The following is a 23,178-nucleotide window of genomic DNA, read 5'->3' as shown; positions in this document are numbered from 1 at the left end:
ATTTGATGTATTATTTTTTTGTCCTGCTGCTGTAATAATGATTTGTTATACAATGTATATTGCTTGATTTTTAAGCAAGATCTGCACGTATCCAATATTGTTTTGATAAATAAATTGATTGCAATTGCAAGCTTTTTTTTATGAAATATATAACTTTCAGAGTATGGTGGTTGTTGGTGGATGTAATGTGGGGGGTGGCGGGTATATGGTGAAAGTGTTGTAGCCCGTCAGTATTTTACGTTTTTTAATAGTGAAGTGTAACCATTCTCTTGTGCTTTATTTTACTTTCATTGTGTCACATGACTTGATCAGGTGGTCAGTTACAAGAAAAATTTGAATGTTGAAAGACATCTCAAGTCTTTGTTTAGTCGTTCTTCAATGTTATTGGTTTGAAATTAGATGTGTTGATTATAAGCAGCCGCACATGTAGATGTGTAGATGAGCGAAGGAAAAGGTGTTTGATTCCCTAAATCGCTACCTATAAAGGCTTTCAACCACAGTTTATTTGGAGTCGATACTACTGTAACTCAAAAATAAGAACCCCTGTGAAACCCTAAACTGTCGTTCTTTGAAAAACATAGTTACAGTGTATGGGTGTTGGATGCATGGTGGTGATGGTGGATGTAAGGTTATGGTGATGGGTGTAGTTGTGGTGGTGGTTGAGGGTTGATGTTACCTGAGGGGTGGTGGGTATATGGAGATAGTGTATGGGTGTTGGATGCATGGTGGTGATTGTATGGAAATGGTGGATGGAAGGTAATGGTGGTGGGTGTAGTGTGGTGGTGGTTGAGGCTGAATGGTCTTGGTGGGTGTATGGTTATGTTGGTTGGTGTTTGGTGGTGGTGATGGGTGAATGATGGAAATGGATGTATCGTGGTTGAGGTGTATGTAGGGAGAAAATGGTGGGCATATGATGATGGTTGGTCTATGGTGGTTGTACAGTTGTGGAAATGGGTGTATGGACGTTGGTGGCATGGTGGTGGTAGTGGTATGTGTGTGGTGGTGGTAGGGGATGAATAAGTGTTGTTGGTGTATGGTGGTTGTGGTATGATGGTTTGTAAATTGTCGTGGGTGTCTATTGATGGTGGATCTATGGTGGTGATGGTTCTCCTATGGTGGTTGTAAGGTGTATGGCTATCTTTAAACAGGGGCATAATAAAATAACATGAAGAAAATATAGGGTTCATACATTTATTGGACATAAGTTTCAATGGTGAAAACATGACTTACAAAGTCTGAGACTGACGACAAAATGACAAACAATGAACGAGACCAAATCCATCAGTAACATGAATGGACAATTCGTTCTACAGTAACACATATTGTATTTACACTGTTAAAGTTGCACACTTAAATAAATGGAATATATAATCATTGATATATTGAACCTGGAAAGTTGATGAAACACCACAATATTCCAAACAAGAGAGCAGAGAGCCTTTAAGGACTCGTATGAAAACAAAACCAAATATTTTTTAAGCACACAGCAAATGGCCTTTTCACTGTAATAGTTATTACTGACAAAAGATACTGTTATATACATACTTTAGACATTTTCAATGCTATATTTTCACTCAAAATGTCTTGTATTATACATGTTTAGAGGAACAGTTATTGCCCTAAGCTTGACTACAGGTAACGTTTAATTACAAGTATAAACAGTTAAATATTGTATAACACATGGGATTATTCATGTATAAATAAAAGTTGTATTAACTGATATTAAGTGATTATTATTATCATTATATTATTATCATTATTATTACTACAGTTATATAGATTACAAATAATATTGCCATTAAATAATCAATAAATACTAATGTTAAGCACGCAGTTAATAAAAAAAGGATAGATTTCAATTAAACCATCCAAATATGGCTTTTTCACATATTTGAATATATGAAGTCATAATAAACATAAATTTAACCCTTTCCCACTCAGAAGCAAAGTCAAAATGGTTTTGTGCAAATAGCATAAAACCAGAACAGCCTGCGAGTAACTCGTAGTCTGTTCACGTTTTAAGCTGTTTGCTGCTAATCAGTATATAAGGGTTGGTATGAAGCCTTTAAAACTTGAATCTAGTAAGAAAGGTCTTGAATTAAATTTAACTTTCCAAGGGACTTTACACACACATGCGCCAAAAGAACGTATCTAAGTGGTAAAGGGTTGGTAAAGGGTTAAAGAAAAGTACTGATGTGGGGCAGAGACTAAAATCTGGAACTTATTTCCCTACACTAATGGATGTTTTTATCATAAATTCTACTGTTTAATGGTTAACAATTGAAACACAAATTTAACTATGAACTAAGACAAAAGAACACACACAAATAAAATCTAAACAAACAAGCAAATTCGTTGAATTGATAACCCCCGCCAATATGCTTCTGGACACAAAAATGTCATATTTGACACTCAAAAAAGCATTTTTTCAAGATACAAAGGGCCATAACTCTGTTATTAACAGATGGTGTACAATGCCATTTGTCTTGCATCATCCCCTTATCCATATATATACTCATACCAAGTTTCAATGAAATCCGCTAAAGCAATTCCAAGATATGGCTCCGGACAGACGGACAACGCCAAAACAATATCCCTCCGACAGTGGCGGGGGATATTTAAAATAATGTGGGTGTTGAACAAATATTGTGCTGGGCACATTGTAAAATTGACGAAAAAGGTACACATGAACAGCAGTGGGACTAGACAATATTTTAACTTCGCTTTGGGAAAACAGGATTTAATGCATGTCCATAAAGTGTCGTCCCTGATTAGCCTGTGCTGACTCCACAGGCTAATCAGGGACGACACTTTAAGCATGAACTGGATTTTGCTAAAAACAGAGTTTCTTTAAATAAAAATACAATACAAGTGAAAAGAGTCATACTTGAAAAGCAAGCTGTGCGAACTGCACAGGTAAGTAATCTGGAACGACACTTTATGCACGTGAATTATGCCTGATATGAAGATCATTTTTGTGCTTATTTTTTTTTAATGCGAAGCTTTTATTTTGCAGATTTGACTGATGAAACTGGATTGAAATTAAAATGTTGTATACATGTAACAATTAAATAAGCATGACAAATGATGACAAAAATTAGTTTCTAGTTAAGTGTATGCTTTGTTGAAGAAATCATAAAAGAATGCATTTTATTGTACCAAGGAAAGTTATTTTGCAATAAACATGTGAGATATTAACCTTTTGCATTTACAAATAAAATGTGAGATTTGTGTGTATATGATACTCAGAATCCGTAATACAAATCAAACATTCAATACTCATTTTGTATTCATTTAACATATTTGTTAAGTATATATAAAAATTTATTTGAGTACTATATTTTATTCATTTTCTTTTCAAATATCACTTTCAAAATATTTTAATTGAAAAAGCCGTTTGGAAAAACGAGTAAATATCAATCAATTTTAGCACAGAAGATAAGTTTAACAAGATGTGTTTGTGAAACACAATGTCCCCCTATATGATGTTTGACCTTGTAGGATGACCTTGACCTTGTGAAGGATTACCGTTGACCTTGACCTTTCACCACTCAAAATGTGCAGCTCCATGAGATACACATGCATGCCAAATATCAAGTTGCTATCTTCAATATTGCAAAAGTATTCATAAAATAAGCGATTTGGGCCACATATATTTGACCTCTGACCTTGAAGGATGACCTTGACCTTTCACCACTCAAAATGTGCAGCTCCATGAGATGCACATGCATGCCAAATATCAAGTTGCTATCTTCAATATTGCAAAAGTATTTATAAAATAAGCGATTTGGGCCACATATATTTGACCTCTGACCTTGAAGGATGACCTTGACCTTGACCTTTCACCACTCAAAATGTGCAGCTCTATGAGATACACATGCATGCCAAATATCAAGTTGCTATCTTCAATATTGCAAAAGTATTCATAAAATGAGCGATTTTGGCCACATATATTTGACCTCTGACCTTGAAGGATGACCCTGACCTTGACCATTCACCACTAAAAATGTGCAGCTTCATGAGATACACATGCATGCCAAATATGAAGTTGCTATCTTCAATATAGCAAAAGTTATTGCAAAATTAAAGTTGGCGCAAACAGACCAACAGACAGACCAACAGACAGGGCAAAAACAATATGTCCCCCACTACTATAGTGGGGGACATACAAATTATTGCTATTGTTAAATGCCATAGAGTCCAAGTACTTTTTATAAAGTTAAAAATTTATTAATGAACTTTTAATTGTTGATTTAAAGAAAGAAATTCAATTTGCCAATTTATACCTATTTATGTCTGCTGCATAGAAAACCTAAGGCTTGCTGAAATGCTCTCAAATTCATTTCCTGGGTGGAACCAGTACTTGGCATCTTTGGGGGAGATCTAACAACTGCTCCCACTGTGGGGATCAAACCCTTATCCATCCAGTTGCTAGGCAGACACCATATCCACTTAGCCATGGCAACCAATTTTGATAAAGAATATCAATTTTCAGTGTAATAAATCTTTCAGTGAAACCGATGCCCAATTAAGGTTTTCTTATTAAGTGATGACTCTTAGGTTCAAATAAATTACAAGCATTACAATAAAAATTAAAGACATGCAATAAACAATGTTGGTTTTCTTATCTTAACAAATAAATAAATTGCAACTTTTTTAATGTTCAAAGCTTTGAATTTTCAAACATATCAAAATGCATTAATTGTATTACAAATAGCACCGAATCACAAAAAAGCATGTAAACCCTATTAAAACTATGTATACATAAAAATCAATTCTAAAAAAAGGTTTTGTAATTTTTAAAAATCCTTTTGACATTAATAACAACTACTGGCAATTTATTTATTCTAAAATGCTCTTCAAATATCACATGTTACTTCGATACATTTACGATACACACTGATAGCACACATTACCAGAGTTGTGCACAAAACTGTTACATTTACATCAAAATTCTAAATGAAATGCAACAGTTTCACAGCACATCTTCAAAATTCCTATCACAAATTGTGGTTAACACATGTTTTAAATAGATTCCACCAGTGGAAAATCAAACGTATTTCGTTATAAAAATCACAATAAAACTTTTAAACTATAACAACAACCAAAATCTTCCATTCTATGAATGAATCAAAACTGCAGATTGAAACAAATCTTTTGTCTCAGTTGGAACATATTGTACTAGGAGAAATATAACTACAGGTATACCACAAAAGGGAGGTAACACTGGTATTATGTAATTGTACTAATACAGTCTTCAATTGTTGTCCATCCTTTCCACATAAAACATTCACATGTATTCCATCTGCTTGTTGGACAAACTCTTTTCATGACGAAGAAAATAGTAATTTCATGAAATATTGGCAGGAGACATTTTTTTTTCCGGCTTCTAAAATGAAGAACTACACAATGGAAAATATTTCCCAAAGGGAATGAACTCTTGTGATCAGTGATTTCTCTTCAAATAAGGGAGAGAACTGTGTCACACTTTATAATGGGAAAATGGAGAAATCACTCATAGCTACCTGTTGGGTAGCAGGTATCGTATATTATCCAACAAATAACTAAGGAAGTCACAGATATGTGTCCAATTGTTCCACGATAGGATGAAAGATGTGATCATTACGATGGTGGTCACAATTCTAGCCCTGAAAAGATAAATAAACAAAATTTTATAGACTACTTGTAGTATCTTATATAAATCAACTGTTCCAACAAACTAAATAATTACAAGAGCATTGTAACAAACAAAACATAAGTTACTGCATATAAACAAAATATATAAGAGTCAAAAATGGTGCCAGAATATTTGCAAACTTGGACACAAACAGCTAACCTAGTATTCACAAATAGTGCCAGCAATTTCGGTAAGTATCAGCCCACAAACAACTATACTAATAGTCAACAACGGTGCCAGCGATGTTGGTGCATGTCGACACTCAAACTACTTCCCTAGAAGTCAAAAATGGTGCCAGCAGATTTGCCAACTTACCTAGTAGTCAAAAATGGTGCGAGCAGATTCGCGAACGTGGACACAAACACGAGTATCACAGCCAGTAGCGCCAAGACGACGTTGATGAGTTTGGTGAGTATCGTGCGGAACGTCACGTTTTCAACCATCTCCATGGAGATGATCTGCTGCTGTTGCTGCTGTAACTCCATCTTGGTGATCTGCATGGAGACAAATGTGCAGTGTATTTTATAATGTTTTATAAAGTGTTTTATACGTGTTTTATAATGGCAGTGTGTTTTATTCTTTCAAATTGTTTGCCGTTATAGGGGCCCATTCCCAATGGAAAAAAGTATTTATTTTCCCAAATGGGACCTACAAATTCCCAGTTGAGGATTTCCCTTAAACATTTTTTTTTCTAAATAATATCTCACAACATTTGGTTCATCTCCCACCCAGCTGTGTAAGTAGATTTTGAATAAATATAATAGGGAAAACACTTTTGTCCTCAACTTGTTGTATTTGATGGCAAACAGGGTTTTTTTTTACTAAGAAAAATTCGGCGTCTTCCCCTACCAGAATTTTTCCCCAAAAAAATACTATATTTTCCCCTCAAAGATATTTTTTCCCTTAGGTCAGTCGACACTTATCCAATTTGTACCTCGATCTCGCTCTGTCTCTCCCGACGAACACACAGGAGGGAATCCCGTATTTTTTTTTGTATATATGCTATAATAGAAACAAGGAGTGCAACTTCATTTGCCGAAAAACTACACCATCTTTACTGTAAACCATGTAACTGGAACAATTTTTAACAAATCAACTACACACCGGTTGTTTTCGAAAGCTAATAAAATAATTTATCAGAAAAAAATAACATCAGTACCATTGATCCAGCAGTATTGATAAATTAGAAAGGTAACCAACTTTTTTCCCCAAGTTTTTCGGAGAAAAAGTGGGGATATTGTATTGATGTGCGTCTGTCCGTCCTGGCCACCTGCTCCTCCTACACTATTAGCACTAGAACCTTGAAACTTACATACATGGTAGCTATAAGCATATGTGCAACAGTGACAGTGACGGAATTTTTATCTGACCCCTGGGTCAAAAGTTATGGGGGTTGGGGCAGGGCTGGGTCAGAGATTTTCACTCATTTTTTTATGTTATTTTACATTAATTTCTTCATTTCTGCACCGATTTACTTTAAATTGATAGTGAGCCTCTCTTATGACAATAAGGTCAATCTCAACTATGCATGGCCCCATTACCAACCCTGGGGCGCCCCGCCCACATAGGCCACGCCCATAAAAAATTGCCTTTTACTATAATTTCTTCATTTCTACACCGATTCACTTCAAATTGATACTGAACCTCTCTTATGACAATACGGTCAATCTCAGCTATGCATGGCCCCATTACCAACCCTAGGGCATCCCGCTCACATAGGCCACGCCCACCCAAAATTGCCATTTACTATAATTTCTTCATTTCTACACCGATTCACTTCAAATTGATACTGAACCTCTCTTATGACAATACAGTCAATCTCAGCTATGCATGGCCCCATAACCAACCCTGGGGCGCCCCGCCCACATAGGCAACGCCCACATAGGCCAGGCCCACCCAAAATTGCCTTTCACTATAATTTCTTCATTTCTACACTGATTCACTTCAAATTCATACTGAACCTATCTTATGACAATACAGTTAATCTCAACTATGCATGGCCCCATTACCAACCCTGGGGCGCCCCGCCCACATAGGCCACACCCACCCAAAATTGCCTTTTACTATAATTTCTTCATTTCTACACCAATTCACTTCAAATTGATACTAAACCTCTTGTATGACAATACGATCAATCTCAACTATGCATGGCCTCATAACCAACCATGGCCACGCCCACCCAAAATTTCCTTTCACTATAATTTCTTCATTTCTACACCGATTTACTTCAAATTGATACTGAACATTTCCTATGACAATACGGTCAATCTCAACTGTGTAAGGCCCCATTACCAACCCTGGGGCGCCCCGCCCATAATAGGCTACACCCAGCCAAAATTGTCTTTTACTATTATTTCTACATTTCTACTCCGATTCACTTCTTATTAATACTGAACTTCTCTTTTGACAATACGGTCTATCTCAACTATGTATGTCCCCATTACTAACCCTGGGGCGCCCTGCCCATAATAGGCCACACCCAAATAGGCCACGCCCACCCAAAATTGCCTTTTACTATAATTTCTTCATTTGTACACCGATTCACTTCAAATTCATACTGAACCTCTCTTATGACAATACAGTTAATCTCAACTATGCATGGCCCCATTACCAACCCTGGGGCGCCCCGCCCACCCAAAATTGCCTTTTACTATAATATCTTCATTTCTACACCGATTCACTTCTTATTAATACTGAACTTCTCTTTTTACAATACGGTCTATCTCAACTATGCATGGCGCCATTACCAACCCTGGGGCGCCCCGCCCACATAGGCCACGCCCACCAAAAATTGCCTTTTACTATAATTTCTTCATTTCTACACCGATTTACTTCAAATTGATACTGGACATCTCTTATGACAATGCGGTCAATCTCAACTATGTTTGGCCCCTTAACCAACCCTGGGGCGCCCCGCCCATAATAGGCAACACACAAGTGGCATAAGTTATGCAATCTTCATCATAGGATGTGTATGCACAACTTTATAATATAAGGAGCACAGCTTACAAGTTTGAATGGTGAAGGCTGATAAATGTGGCAGTTCTTTGTCAGACAAGTTTGTGTCTTTGGACAGGCACCCATACAAACGTCCATGGTAATTATTGAATAACTCCCTTAGCCCTGCTCTGAATGAAACAGTGTTTGATGCAAGTCCTTAAAGTGTTGTCAAAGATTTGTTGACTGGGCAGTCTGCACAGGCTAATAGGGGACAACGCTTTCCTTAAACAAGAGGGCCATGATGGCCCTGAATCGCTTACCTCACTAACCAAATACAATCCCAACCCAGTTTTCATCAAGATAAACATTCTGACCAAATTTCATAAAGATTGGATGAAAACTGTGACCTCTATTGTCTACACAAGGTTTTTCTAATATTGACTTAGTTTTTGACCCCAGGTGACCCAAATACAAACCCAACCCAGATTTCATCAAGACAAACATTCTGACCAAATTTCATGGAGATTGGATGAAAACTGTGACCTCTATTGTGTACACAAGGTTTTTCTATTATTTGACCTAGTTTTTGACCCAAGATGACCCAAATACAATCCCAACCCAGATTTCATCAAGATAAACATTCTGACCGAATTTCATAAAGATTTGATGAAAACTGCGACCTCTATGGTCTATACAAGGTTTTTCTATTATTTCACCTATTGACCTAGTTTTTGACCTAGTGACCTAGTTTTTGACCCCAGATGACCCAAATACAATCCCAACCAAGATTTCATCAAGATAAACATTCTGACCAAATTTCATAAAGATTGGATGAAAACTGTGACCTCTACTGTCTACAGAAACAAATTGTTGACGGTTTTTTCTATTATTTGACCTAGTGACCTAGTTTTTTACCTCAGATGACCCAAATACAATCCCAACCCAGATTTCATCGAGATACACATTCTGACCAAATTTCATAAAGTTTGGTTGAAAACTGCGACCTCTATTGTCTACACAAGGTTTTTCTTTTATTTGACCTAGTTTTTGACCTAGTGACCTAGTTTTTGACCCCAGATGACCCAAATAATTCCCAAGCCAGACTTCATCAAGATAAGCATTCTGACCAAATTTCATAAAGATTGGATGAAAACTGCGACCTCTATTGTCTACTTAAGGTTTTTCTATTTTTTGACCTAGTGACCTAGTTTTTGACCCCAGATGACACAAATACAATCCCAACCTAGATTTCATCAGGATAAACATTCTGACCAAATTTCATAAAGATTGGATGAAAACTGTGACCTCTACTGTCTACACAAACAAATTGTTGATTTTTCAATTATTTGACCTAGTTACCTAGTTTTTTACCCCAGATGACCCAATACAATCCCAACCCAGATTTCATCAAAATAAACATTCTGACCAAATTTCATAAAGATTGGATGAAAACTGCGACCTCTATTGTCTACACAAGGCTTTTCTATTATTTGACCTAGTGACCTAGTTTTTGACCTCAGATGACCCATATACAATCCAAACCCAGATTTCATCAAGATAAACATTCTGGCCAAATTTCATAAAGATTGGATGAAAACTGTGACCTCTACTGTCTACACAAACAAATTGTTGACGGACGCACGCACACACACACAACGGACGCCGGACATCACACGGTCACATAAGCTCGACATGTCACTTTGTGACAGGTGAGCTAAAAACAAAACAGGTACAAGTAGATAGTGTTGTCTCTCGTGAGCCTGTGCAGACTGCACAGGCTTATCAGGGACAATACTTTACGCACATGCATTAAGCCTCATTTCCCAAATATCAAACATCTTACGACATTCTCACCTTACGATGCAATTTTCGAAGCTCCATAAATATGTAACCGTCACTTTTATAATTACTTTTGTTGAACATTTCCATTCATTTCTAAAGAAGCTATCAAATATCCATTATATTTGAAACATACAGATCATAATCACTTATATTTTTAAATTACAAAGTTAAATCGTAAGTTAACATTTTCGTACGATCATTGATAAAACGGACCCCAGATGACTCATATATAACCCCCTCTCTTGTGTAAAATGGGTATAAAAGTAGATGAGACCAACCCGAGTTTGGCAGTTCTCTAAAAGGTCATGGATGTCACCGGTTCTCTCCTCCAGCCGGTACTCTATCTTCTCCTCCATCCCAGAGATGTCCTGCAAAGAAACAAACAAATCTAAGCCTTGCTCTGCGAAAGCAGGGTTTAAGACAGCTTTCTGCAAAAACTGAATTTAACTTATCCCAGGATGTGTGTCAAGTGGTAAGCATGTAATTGGAATTAACATTTCTGAAAAGTAAGCTTGAACCTTGTAAAAATAATTAAAAGTAAGAAATGAGCCTCATTCTGGTAAAACAGGGTTTAATGCATGTGTGAAAAGTGTTGTCCCAGATTAGCCTGTGCAGTATGCAGAATTTCTATTTAGACTGGATTTTAATTTAGAAGAGACTACCTTTAAACATAAAATTCCATAGTAGCGGAAAGTGTCATCCCTGATCACAGGCAAACCTGAAACGACACTTTTGGCACATGCATAAAACCCGGTTCTCCTTAAGTAAGGCTCTTTTCTACTGTAAAGTGTTTCGGAAAAGTTTCAAGAGACACGCTAAGCTTACTTTTCAGAAATATTCATTCATGCACATTACACACTTTCCCCTTGTAAAACAGCTGGCACTTAGGCACTAAGTGAAATTCTGGTTTGCAAAAATTCAGAAATGTATATATATATACAGTCAGGTTAGTTGCAATTTGCTGGCTTTACAATGATTGCATTGTTCTTATAGAGGACTCATTATAATAATTAATATTTATATAATAATATAAATGTATAAAATAATATAACAAGAGGCCCATGAGGGCCTGAATCACTCTACTGCTATAAACACTGTGCAAGTTTGGAAAGAATAAGATGGAATCTGTGTACTTAATCGCGCATACAAGGAGAATTTTCTCAAATTCAAGGGGAGATTATTGTGTACTTATCTCTCCGATACTGCTCATATTCAATAGGATTCAAGTCCTCATTGATATAAAGATACTGTGCATATTTGGAAATAATTGGATGAAAACTGTGGAATTAATTGCGTAAACAAGCGGGATTTCAAAATGTTCTCATATTCAAGGGGAAGTCATTCTGGACTTATTGCTTCGATATTGCTCTTTTTAAACAAGGGCTGTTTGTAAAACATGCCCCATATGGGCTGTCAGTTGTAGTGGCAGCATTGTGTGAATACGTTTTTTGTCACTGTGACCTTGACCTTTGACCTAGACCTGAAAATCAATAGGGGTCATCTGCCAGTCATGATCAATGTACCTATAAAGTTTTATGATCCTAGGCCTAATTATTCTTGAGTTATCATCCGGAAACCATTTTACTGTTTTGAGTCACTGTGACCTTGACCTTTGACCTGAAAATTAATAAGGGTCATATGCCAGTCATGATCAATGTACCTATGAAGTTTCATGATCCTAGGCGTTAGCATTCTTGAGTTATCATCCGGAAACCATTTTACTGTTTCGAGTCACTGTGACCTTTACCTTTGACCTAGTGGCCTGAAACTCAATAGGGGTCATCTGCCAGTCATGATCAATGTAACTATGAAGTTTCATGATCCTAGGCCTAAGCATTCTTGAGTTATCATCCGGAAACCATTTTACTATTTCGAGTCACTGTGACCTTGACCTTTGACCCAGTGACCTGAAAATCTATAGGGTTCGAGTCCTCATTAATATGAAGACACTGAACAAGTTTGAAAAGAATCGGATGAAAACTGTGGACTTTATCGGACAAACAAGAAAAAGTAACCATTTTACTTTTTTTGAGTCACTGTGACCTTGACCTTTGACCTAGTGACCCAAAAATCAATAGGGGTCATCAGCCAGTCATGATCAATGTACCTATGAAGTTTCATGATCCTAGGCCTAAGCATTCTTGAGTTAACATCTGGAAACCATTTTACTATTTCGAGTCACTGTGACCTTGACTTTTGAACCAGTGACCTGAAAATCAATAGGGTTCGAGTCCTCATTAATATAAAGACACTGAACAAGTTTGAAAAGAATCGGATGAAAACTGTGGACTTTATCGGATAAACAAGAAAAAGTAACCATTTTACTATTTGGAGTCACTGTGACCTTTGACCTAGTGACCTGAAAATGAAAAGGGGTCATCAGCCAGTCATGATCAATGTACCTATGAAGTTTCATGATCTTTTTGCCTAAGCATTCTTGAGTTATCATCCGGAAACCAATTCACTATTTCGAGTCACTGTGACCTTGACTTTTAACCCAGTGACCTGAAAATCAATAGGGTTCGAGTCCTCATTAATATAAAGACACTGAACAAGTTTGAAAAGAATCGGATGAAAACTGTGGACTTTATAGGATAAACAAGAAAAGTCTAACACACACACAGACAGACGGACACCATGCCATCCCATAAGCTCTTCTGCCTTTGGCAGTAGAGCTAAAAACATAATTATTGTGAAGAATTTGAAAACAATCTTATCTGTTTAATTGTTATTTTCTAACATTGGATGCATCTGTTTCTGACATAAAACTACAATAGTTCGAGGTTTTAAATGCATTTCTAAGGAAAACACTTTTCTGTATTTGATCATATAACCTACCTACCAGTTTTAGATTAGAGATCAATTTCAGATTGGTCACCTACCTGTCTTACATTGTTGATCTGATGATGCTCTGTTTGACATTTGTGACCTTATGGTGGTCTACCTTTTTGAGACTGGTGATCTACCAATTTGACATATGTTATCTGCTAGTTAAATTGGTAATCAAAGTTACAGAATACCCTACAGCAGTTTGGCAGGGGGGAGCCCTTCTATCGTTTATGTACACCCTTTAAACAAATATTCCATCCTTTTTTGTCCCTCTTTATTGGTAAATGTTCTTGTAAATACAGACATATCTCTACTGGTGATCTACCTGTATGAGACTGGCGATCTACCTGTTTGAGGTTGGTGATTTACCTGCGTGAGGTTGATGATCTACCTGTTTAAAGTTGTAGATCTACTGTTTTAGGTTGGTGATCTACCTGTTTGAAGCTGGCGATCTACATGTTTGAGGTTGGAAATCTACCTGTTTGAGGTTGAAGTTCTACTGTTTGAGGTTGGTGATCTACCTATTTGAGGATGATGATATATTTGTTTGAGGTTGGTGATCTACCTATTTGAGGATGATGATATATTTGTTTGAGGTTGGTGATCTACCTATTTGAGGATGATGATATATTTGTTTGAGATTGGTGATCAACCTGTTTGAGATTGGTGATATACCTGTTTGATGTTCATGATCTAATTGTTTGAGGGTGGTGATCTACCTATTTGAGGTTGTTGATCTACTGGTGATCTTCCTGTTTGAAGTTGGTGATCTACCTGTTTGAGGTTGGTGATCTACCTGTTTGAGGTTGTAGATCTATTGTAAGATATTGGTGATCTACCTGTTTGTGCTTGGTGATCTACCTGTTTGACGTTCATGGTCTACCTGTTTGAGGTTCATGATCTGCCTGTTTGAGGTTGGTTATCTACCTGTTTGAGGGTGGTGATCTACCTGTTTGAAGCTGGTGATCTACATGTTTGAGGGTGGTGATCTACCTGTTTAAGGTTGGTGATCTACCGGAATAAGGTTGGTGATCTACCTGTTTGATGTAGGTGATCTACCTGTTTGAGGTCAGTGATCTACCTGTTTGAGGGTGGTGATATACCTGCTTGAAGCTGGTTATCTACCTATTTGAGTTAGGTGATCTACCTGTTTAGAGGTTGGTGATCTACCTGTTTGAGGTTGGTGATCTACCTGTATGAGGTTGGTGATCTACCTGTTTATGGTTGGTGATCTACCTGGTTGAGGCTGGTGATCTACCTGTTCAAGGTTGGTGATCTACCCATCTGTTGGTTATCTACCTGTTTGAGGTTGGTGATCTACTTTTAAGAGGTTGGTGATCTACCTGTTTGAGGTTGGGGATCTACCTGTTTGAGGTTAGTGATCTACTGGGCATCTACCTGTTTGAGGTTGGTGATCTACCTGTTTGAGGGTGGTGATTTACCTGTTTGAGTTTAGTCATCTACTGGTGATCTACCTGAGTTTGGTGATCTACCTTTTTGAGGTTGGTGATCAACCTGATTATGGTTGGTGATCTACCTGTTTGAGGCTGGTGATCTACCTGTTTGAGGTTTGTGATCTACCTGTTTGACTTTGGTGATCTACCTGTTTGAGGTTGGTAATCTACCTGTTTGAGGTTGGTGATCTACCTGTTTGAAGATGGTGATCTACCTGTTTAAGGTTGTTGATCTACTGGTGATCTAACTGTTTGAGAATTGTGATCTACCGGTTATCTACATGTTTGAGGTTGGTGATTTACCTCTTTAAGGTGGGTGATGTACCTGTTTGACTGTTTGAGATTGGTGATCTACCTGTTTGAGGTAAGTGATCTACTGGTTTACTAACTGTTTGAGGTTGGTGATCTTCCTGTTTTAGGTTGATGATCTTCCTGTTTAAGATAGTTATCTACCTGTTTAAGGCTAGTGATCTTCCTGTTTGAGGTTTGTGATCTACTTGTGATCTTACTGTTTGTGGCTTGTGATCTACCTGTTTAAGGTTGTTGATCTGCTGGTAATCTACATGTTTGAGGTTGATGATCTACCTTTTTGAGTTTGGTGATCTACCTATTTGAGTATGGTGATCTACCTGTTTGAGGTTGGTGATCTACCTGTTTGAGGTTGGTGATTTACCTGTTTGAGTTTAGTCATCTACTGGTGATCTACCTGAGTTTGGTGATCTACCTTCTTGAGGTTGGTGATCTACCTGATTATGGTTGGTGATCTACCTGTTTGAGGCTGGTGATCTACCAGTTTGAGGTTTGAGATCTACCTGTTTAACTTTGGTGATCTACCTGTTTGAGGTTGGTGATCTATTTGTTTGAGGTTGGTGATCTAGCTGTTTGAAGATGATGACCTACCTGTTTAAGGTTGTTGATCTACTAGTGATCTAACTGTTTTAGATTGGTGATCTACTGGTTATCTACCTGTTTGAGGTTGGTGATCTACCTCTTTAAGGTGGGTGATGTACCTGTTTGACTAACTGTTTGAGATTGGTGATCTACCTGTTTGAGGTAAGTGATCTACTGGTTAACTAACTGTTTGAGATTGGTGATCTTCCTGTTTGAGGTAAGTGATCTACTGGTTAACTAACTGTTTGAGATTGGTGATCTACCTGTTTGAGGTAAGTGATCTACTGGTTAACTAACTGTTTGAGGTTGGTGATCTTCCTGTTTTAGGTTGGTGATCTACCTGTTTGAGGAAGTTATCTACCTGTTTAAGGCTGGTGATCTACCTGTTTGAGGTTGGTGATCTACCTGTTTGAGGTTGGTGATCTAACTGTTTGAGGTTGGTGATCTACTGGTAATCTACCTGTTTGAGGTTGGTGATCTACTGGTAATCTACCTGTTTGAGGTTGGTGATCTACCTGTTTGAGGTTGGTGATCTACCTGTTTGAGGTTGATGATCTACCTGTTTGAGGTTGGTGATCTACTGGTAATCTACCTGTTTGAGGTTGGTGATCTCATTCTGGTTGAGCTCCACTATATCATTCATCTGTTCCTCCATCCTCTCCAGCTTGAACCTCTCCTCCTCCAGCAGGCTGCGCAGCACACTGGTCTCCTGCTTGCAGTCCAGCTGAAATATCAGCAACATGATGTGTCAAATCATGATCAGGCCACAAATTTTAAGCCAAAAAAGGCACCTCAGCAATTATGAAAACAAGCACCAAATCCCTGAAATTGGGCATTGCGTTGTAACATCTTCAGATGAGGAATTATGGATCCTTTAATTGCTCAGAACTTTATTGCCCAAACCCATCTAAATATTATTTTACATGACTTTTTGCTGAAACATTCAATTCAGTTCAATTTTTTTTAGTTGACTTTCAGATCATGCGATTTCAGGGAAAAAATGACACAACTTTCCTTCCTTTTGAGGATTTTTTGATGGCATTTGGAAAGTTAATAATTTTTCCTAGATTTGGAGATTTCCTTTTACATGTAGTTAAAAAAAGGAAAAAAATCAGCGCTCTGTAAAATGATGAATATGATGTGTCAAATGATAAACACGATGTGTAAAAAAGTTATACAAGATGTGTCAAATGGAACATGATACGTAAAGTGATAGCCTTGTTCGGAGAAAACTGGGTTTATTGCATGTGCGAAAAGTGTCTTCTCAGATTAGCCTGTGCAGTTTTCACAGACTAATCAGGGACAACACTTTCCTCCTAGACTGGATTTTTGGTTAGGACAGATATTGTTCAAGCATGTGTCAAATGATGAACAGTATGTGTCAAATTAAGAACACGATGTGTCAAATGATGAATATGATGAATCAAAAGATAATCATGTTGTGCCAAATGATAAACATGATGAATCAAATGATAATCATGGTGTGTCAAATGGTGAGCATGATTTGTCAAACGATCAGCATGATGTGTCAAATTAAGAACGTTATGTGTCAAATTATGAAGATGATGTGTCAAATGATAAGCTTGATTGTTAAAGTACAAACATAATGTGATATATGCCGAATATTATGCGCCAAATGATGAAAACGATGTGCCAAAAGACGAAAATGGTGTGTAAAATTATGAAAATTATGTGTACAAAGAAGAAATTGGTGTGTCAAATGATAAGCATGGTGAATCAAATGATGCATTTGATGTGTCAAATCATGAGCATGGTGTGGCAAATTAAGAATTTGATGTGTCAAATTATGAAATTGATAACTCAAATGATGAGCATGATGTGTCAAATAATGAACAACACTTTCCTCCTAGACTGGATTTTTGGTTAGGACAGATATTGTTCAAGCATGTGTCAAATGATGAACAGTATGTGTCAAATTAAGAACACATTGTGTCTAATGATGAATATGATGAATCAAAAGATAACCATGTTGTGCCAAATGATAAACATGATAAATCAAATGATGAACATGGTGTGTCAAATGGTGAGCATGATTATTCAAACAATCAGCATGATGTGTCAAAAGAAGAACATTATGTGTCAAATTATGAAGATGATGTAACAAATGATATGCTTGATTGTTGAAGTACAAACATAATGTGATATATGCCGAATATGATGCGCAAAATGATGAAAATGATGTGCCAAAAGACGAAAATGGTGTGTAAAATTATGAAAATTATGTGTAAAAACAAGCAATTGGTGTGTCAAATGATAAGCATCATGTGAATCAAATGATGCATTTGATGTGTCAAATCATGAGCATGGTGTGGCAAATTAAGAATTTAATGTGTCAAATTATGAATTTGATAACTCAAATGATGAGCATGATGTGTCAAATAATGAACATGATGGTCAAATGATGGGTCAAACAATACACATGATGTGTTCAATAATAAACATGATGTGTCAATGATGAACAAGGTGTGTCAAATGACAAACATGATGTGTCAAATGATTAATGATGCATGTAAAATGGTGAACAAATTTAATTAATCGATTAAGACATATTTTAATCCACCTATTGCAGTAAAGGCAGATAAGCCCATCTTGCTCCAAAGGGTTACACTCTACCAACCTTGTAAGATTCAAACTCCTCCAAAGTCTGCTGCAGTTTTTCCCGTAGGGCATTGCTCGCATCTTTTGTCTGGCGCAACTCCGCTCGAAGCGCATCAAAATCCAACTGAGACATGACTATTTGCTGTGAGGTGTTGGCGGAGTTTGACGGAGGACTGCTATGACCTCCAAGGCCCGACCCTGACTCAGCGATGCTGGAATTCTCTTCATCCGAGAGGTATTTGAAACTGAAAGCAGACATCAGAAACTTATTTGAGTCACGCTCTGGGAAAATGGGGCTTAATGCATAAGTAAAAGGTCGTCCCAGATAATCAGGGACAAAACTGTCCCATTTTTAGGAATATAACCTTGAAAGTTTTTTTCTACACAAAAATCCAGTATAGGTGGATGGTACTACGATACAAACAATATTCTAAGACTTCAGTAAACACTTTAAATTTATCGCAGGTTCTTAGATTCATTTATACTTGTTAAAAGTTGGATGGCAAGGAATATTACAATGTTCAACTTTGCTGTAACAATAACTCAGCGATTTTCCCCTTCTTTATAGAGTACCCGTAGAATGTACTTTTCCAATTGAGGAAAAACTACCAAATTACCAATTGCCATCTAAACAATTCCCAAAAGGAAGAAAAGATTATGAACCAGAACATTAACATGTATAAGCAAATTTACTGCAAACTATTTCTCACAAACAAGCTAAAGAAGTGTTTTTACATTGCTATGTCAAACTATATTATACCGGTGTCGGATATATAAGAACATCTAATATATTTTTAGAAAAAACTATTTAGAAACGTTATTGGTCTGCTTATAACAAATTTGTTTTTTTTTTTTTTTAAATCATCTGGCCATGGCCTAAGCATGTGTAAAATAATTGTGCGTTCTACTTTATGCTATTTTCCATATCCTTGAATGTATACAATTAAGACACATAATCAACAGCCCTCTATCAAGCTAAACGTTGCACAATATAAATGTAAAATTTACTAGCTGTGCAATATAAGTATTTAAAAAAGCATTTATTAGTGCATGCACTTTAGTTTTAACAACATTATAACAAAATATGAGGACTTGATGCCATAAGGTTTTCACCCGAGACCCCAAAAAATACAACTGTTTTGAGCAAGCTTTCATTGAAGACTTTATATAATCTATATGAAAAACTGCCCTGAATCCTGTTAGCAAAAATTCATAACCATAAGGCAATAAATGTGGCTCCCTGCCAGAGAATCTACACAATTTTCATTAAATTTTACTAGTGATCTAGGGTTTGACACTATGTGACCAAGTTTTTAACTCGACAGTGATATCTTTCAGAGAAATGTTCTAGGCAAGTTTCATATCAATATTACACTAGGGTCTAAAGAGTTTCCACAATATAAAGAAATGAAACTCCTGAGTTGCTGGAGCAAGGCAAATGCCGACCAGGCACAACAGGCGATACACCACCCACAGCTGATGACAAACAAAAATCCCTAAATTTTAATTAACCCTTCACCACTTAGGTACATATTTTGACACATTTGTGGTCCCATTGAAAGTTTAAATTTGATAAAAGACCTTTCTTACTAGATTCAAGTTTAAAGGCTTCATTTCCAACAATTAGATACAGATGAGCAGAAAACAGCATAAAACCTGAACATACTACAAGTTACTTGCAGGCTGTTCTGGTTTTATGCTGTTTGCACATAGCCATTTTCACCTTGATTCTTATGGGGGAAAGGGTTTTATGACCAACATAAGGCAAGAACAAAAGCTCACCATGAGCATGTTGTTCTCAGGTGAGCTTAATGAGGAGAAAAAATCCCTAAATTTTAATAAAAATTTAAAGTTATCCTGTTTGTTTTTGGATTGCCATTTAATTACTTGATGTTTTATTATTCTTAACTATCACAGCCCCCACAATATATCAAGAAACACTCTGAAGCTTGACTGCACAGGCTAATCTGGGACAACACTTAGCACACATGCAGATAGGGAAAACTGGGCTTAATGCATGTGTGTAAAGGGTCATCCCATATCAGCCTATGCAATCAGCACAGTCTAATCAGGGACGACAGTATCGGATTTGATATTTTTTGTTTAAAGGAAGTCTCTTCTTAAGACAAATCAAGTCAAAGGGAAAATAGTTTTCCCTGATTTGCCTTTATGCACATGAATTAAGCCCCTTTTTCCCACAGCTAGGCTTATATCATTTGGTGTTAGTGGACCCAAATGCTGAACCATTTCATGGTATCTTTAAGTGTATGGGTGCATGTTCAAAAAGATTTTAAAAAATTAAATGATATAAGTCCTTAAATACATATATTTCCAAGAATAAAGCGTTTCCTTATTTTAACATTAAAATGGGTTTCAAGTAGAAAATATTATCTGAAAATTAGCTTATGTACAAGGAAAGATTTCTCTACCGAATCTTATTCCTCCATATCTGGATGAGTGACTACAAAATCATGCACCCACTCAGTCCAACTGATTATAACTTGGATATTATGCACCTAGTTAAACTTCAACCAAAAGTTATTATAGAAGCTGACAGCATAGGCTAATCCGGGACGACACCTTACGCACATGCATTAAGCCCTGTTTTCACAGAGTGAGGCTCTAGTGTTTTCTCCAATGTAGAAGAAAAGCAGAAATTGCTACCCGAAAAAGCAATAATTATGACATTGACAATAATTTTAGGACCCAGGGTTAAAGATTTTGGACAGATTATAGACGCGGGTTATATAGGCTCCTTATGAGGGGTCTAAATAATTTGATGCTATTACATGGAATATTGATCCTGTAATGTCTAAATTTTAGCCAGAGAAAAAAACTGGACATATGATATTCAATTGTGATTTTTTCATAAAATAATTATTAAAATATTTTGCAACAAACACAAGCTAATGAAATGTAAACTGAAGACACAAATGCATCAAATTATTACATCCCAAAAGAGCAAAATAATCATGCAATTATCAATATATTATCAAGGTTTTCAATTAGAAGTGTGTTTATGTGACCCAGTGCTTCACAAAAATGAATGTAAATTTTGAGAGACAATTATTGCTAGTCCAATGTACGTGTGATGTGTGAGGAAAAATGTCTACAATTTCGGATACTGCATTCCCTTCGATAATTGGAAGACATGTCCTAATTCATTTGTTGAATTGATATTCTGCGCCATAGAGATTTTGTTTATAGACAGAAGCACTTTCTAAGCCTGCAAGACAAAATTCTTTGCATAGTTTGAGTTATTAATAGAATCATTCATTGATTCACTTCAATAAAGGTTTAATGAAACCTATAACAAGATGTGTTTGTGAAACACAATGTCCCATAATATGATGTATGACCTTGAAGGATGACGTTGACCTTGACCCTTCACCACTCAAAATGTGCAGCTCCATGAGATACAAATGCATTTCAAATATAAAATTGCTAGCTTCAATATTGCAGAAGTGACATTACATGAGCAATTTTGACCCATATATTTGACCTTGAAAGATGACCTTGACCTTGACCTTTCACCACTCAAAATGTGCAGCTCCATGAGATACACATGCATGCCAAATATCAAGTTGCTATCTTCAATATTGCAAAAGTATTCATAAAATAAGTGATTTGGGCCACATATATTTTACCTCTGACCTTGAAGGATGACCTTGACCTTTCACCACTCAAAATGTGCAGCTCCATGAGATACACATGCATGCCAAATATCAAGTTGCTATCTTCAATATTGCAAAAGTACTCATAAAATGAGCGATTTTGGCCACATATATTTGACCTCTGACCTTGAAGGATGACCTTGACCTTTCACCACTCAAAAATGTGCAGCTCCATGAGATACACATGCATGCCATATATTAAGTTGCTATCTTAATTATTGAAATACTGCAAAAGTGTACATTAAATGAGCGATTTTGACCCATATATTTGACCTTTGACCTTGAAGGATGACCTTGACCTTGACCGTTCACCACTCAAAATGTGCAGCTCCATGAGATACATATGCATGCCAAATATCAAGTTTCTATCTTCAATATTGCAAAAGTTATTGCAAATGTTAAAGTTGGCGCAAACCAACCAACAGACCAACCAACAGACAGGGCAAAAACAATATGTCCCCCTCTTCTATAGTGGGGGACATAAAAAAAGTTCTTACTGTAAAATAACAAAGTGTTAGATTAGCGTTTTTATGCATTGCAATTCTCTATACACCAATGAAGTTTCATGTTGAAATCTTGCATTGTATCTGCGATATAGACTTGCAAAATTACATCAAGGAAAAACAACAAAGGGCAATAACTCTTTTTTTAAGTGTAAGATTATGGTTCTTGTAAATTGCATTTTTCCTCCTGATATCTACACAACAATTAAGTTATATGTTGAAATCTTATATAGTTTATCCTTAGATATAACTTGTGACAAACAGATGTACTGACAGACGGACTGTCAGATAATTAACAAGAGATGTGTTTGTCAGAAACACAATGCCCCCTATTGCGCTGCTTTGAAGCCATATATTTGACCTTTGACATTTCAGGATGACCTTGACCTTTCACCACTCAAAATGTGCAGCTTCATGAGATAACACATGCATGCCAAATATCAAGTTGCTATCTTCAATAATGCAAAAGTTATTGCAAAACTTTAACCAAGGTTAAAGTTTTGGGACACACACAATGAATGAATAAATGACAGATAGACAGACAGACAGGCCAAAAACAATATGCCCCCGATCTTTCGATCCGGGGGCATAAAAACTATATCATTCCACCTTTGGCATGGAATAAAAACTCACAAACTGATGATTCTGGTGATATTCCTCTCTAGATTATGTTTTAAATATATACTTACTCACCTCATTGTCCATGTTAAACCCACACATTCAACAAAAATCTATAACACAAGAAACAC

The 23,178-nt window shown here is 36.6% G+C and overlaps 1 protein-coding gene across 13 annotated transcripts in view; it reads right to left on the bottom strand.

The window, feature by feature from the left end:
• Positions 1-1,177: 1,177 nt before the first annotated feature.
• LOC127864615 (transmembrane and coiled-coil domains protein 2-like) overlaps positions 1,178-23,178 on the bottom strand; it is a 126,056-nt gene continuing 104,055 nt past the window's right edge. For all 13 annotated transcript variants that reach the window (XM_052404417.1, XM_052404419.1, XM_052404418.1 and 10 more), the window contains 5 exons: positions 18,272-18,497; positions 16,226-16,357; positions 10,738-10,827; positions 5,993-6,171; positions 1,178-5,648 (listed from right to left, as the gene is read on the bottom strand). In XM_052404417.1, the coding sequence (XP_052260377.1) occupies positions 5,522-5,648; positions 5,993-6,171; positions 10,738-10,827; positions 16,226-16,357; positions 18,272-18,497 (754 nt within the window). In that variant the 3' untranslated portion in view covers positions 1,178-5,521. The remainder of the gene's footprint in view (positions 5,649-5,992; positions 6,172-10,737; positions 10,828-16,225; positions 16,358-18,271; positions 18,498-23,178) is intronic.

The sequence above is a fragment of the Dreissena polymorpha genome, chromosome 1, assembly GCF_020536995.1.
Source record: "Dreissena polymorpha isolate Duluth1 chromosome 1, UMN_Dpol_1.0, whole genome shotgun sequence".
Lineage (NCBI taxonomy): Eukaryota > Metazoa > Mollusca > Bivalvia > Myida > Dreissenidae > Dreissena > Dreissena polymorpha.
This window is presented reverse-complemented; position numbering and strand designations above follow the sequence as displayed.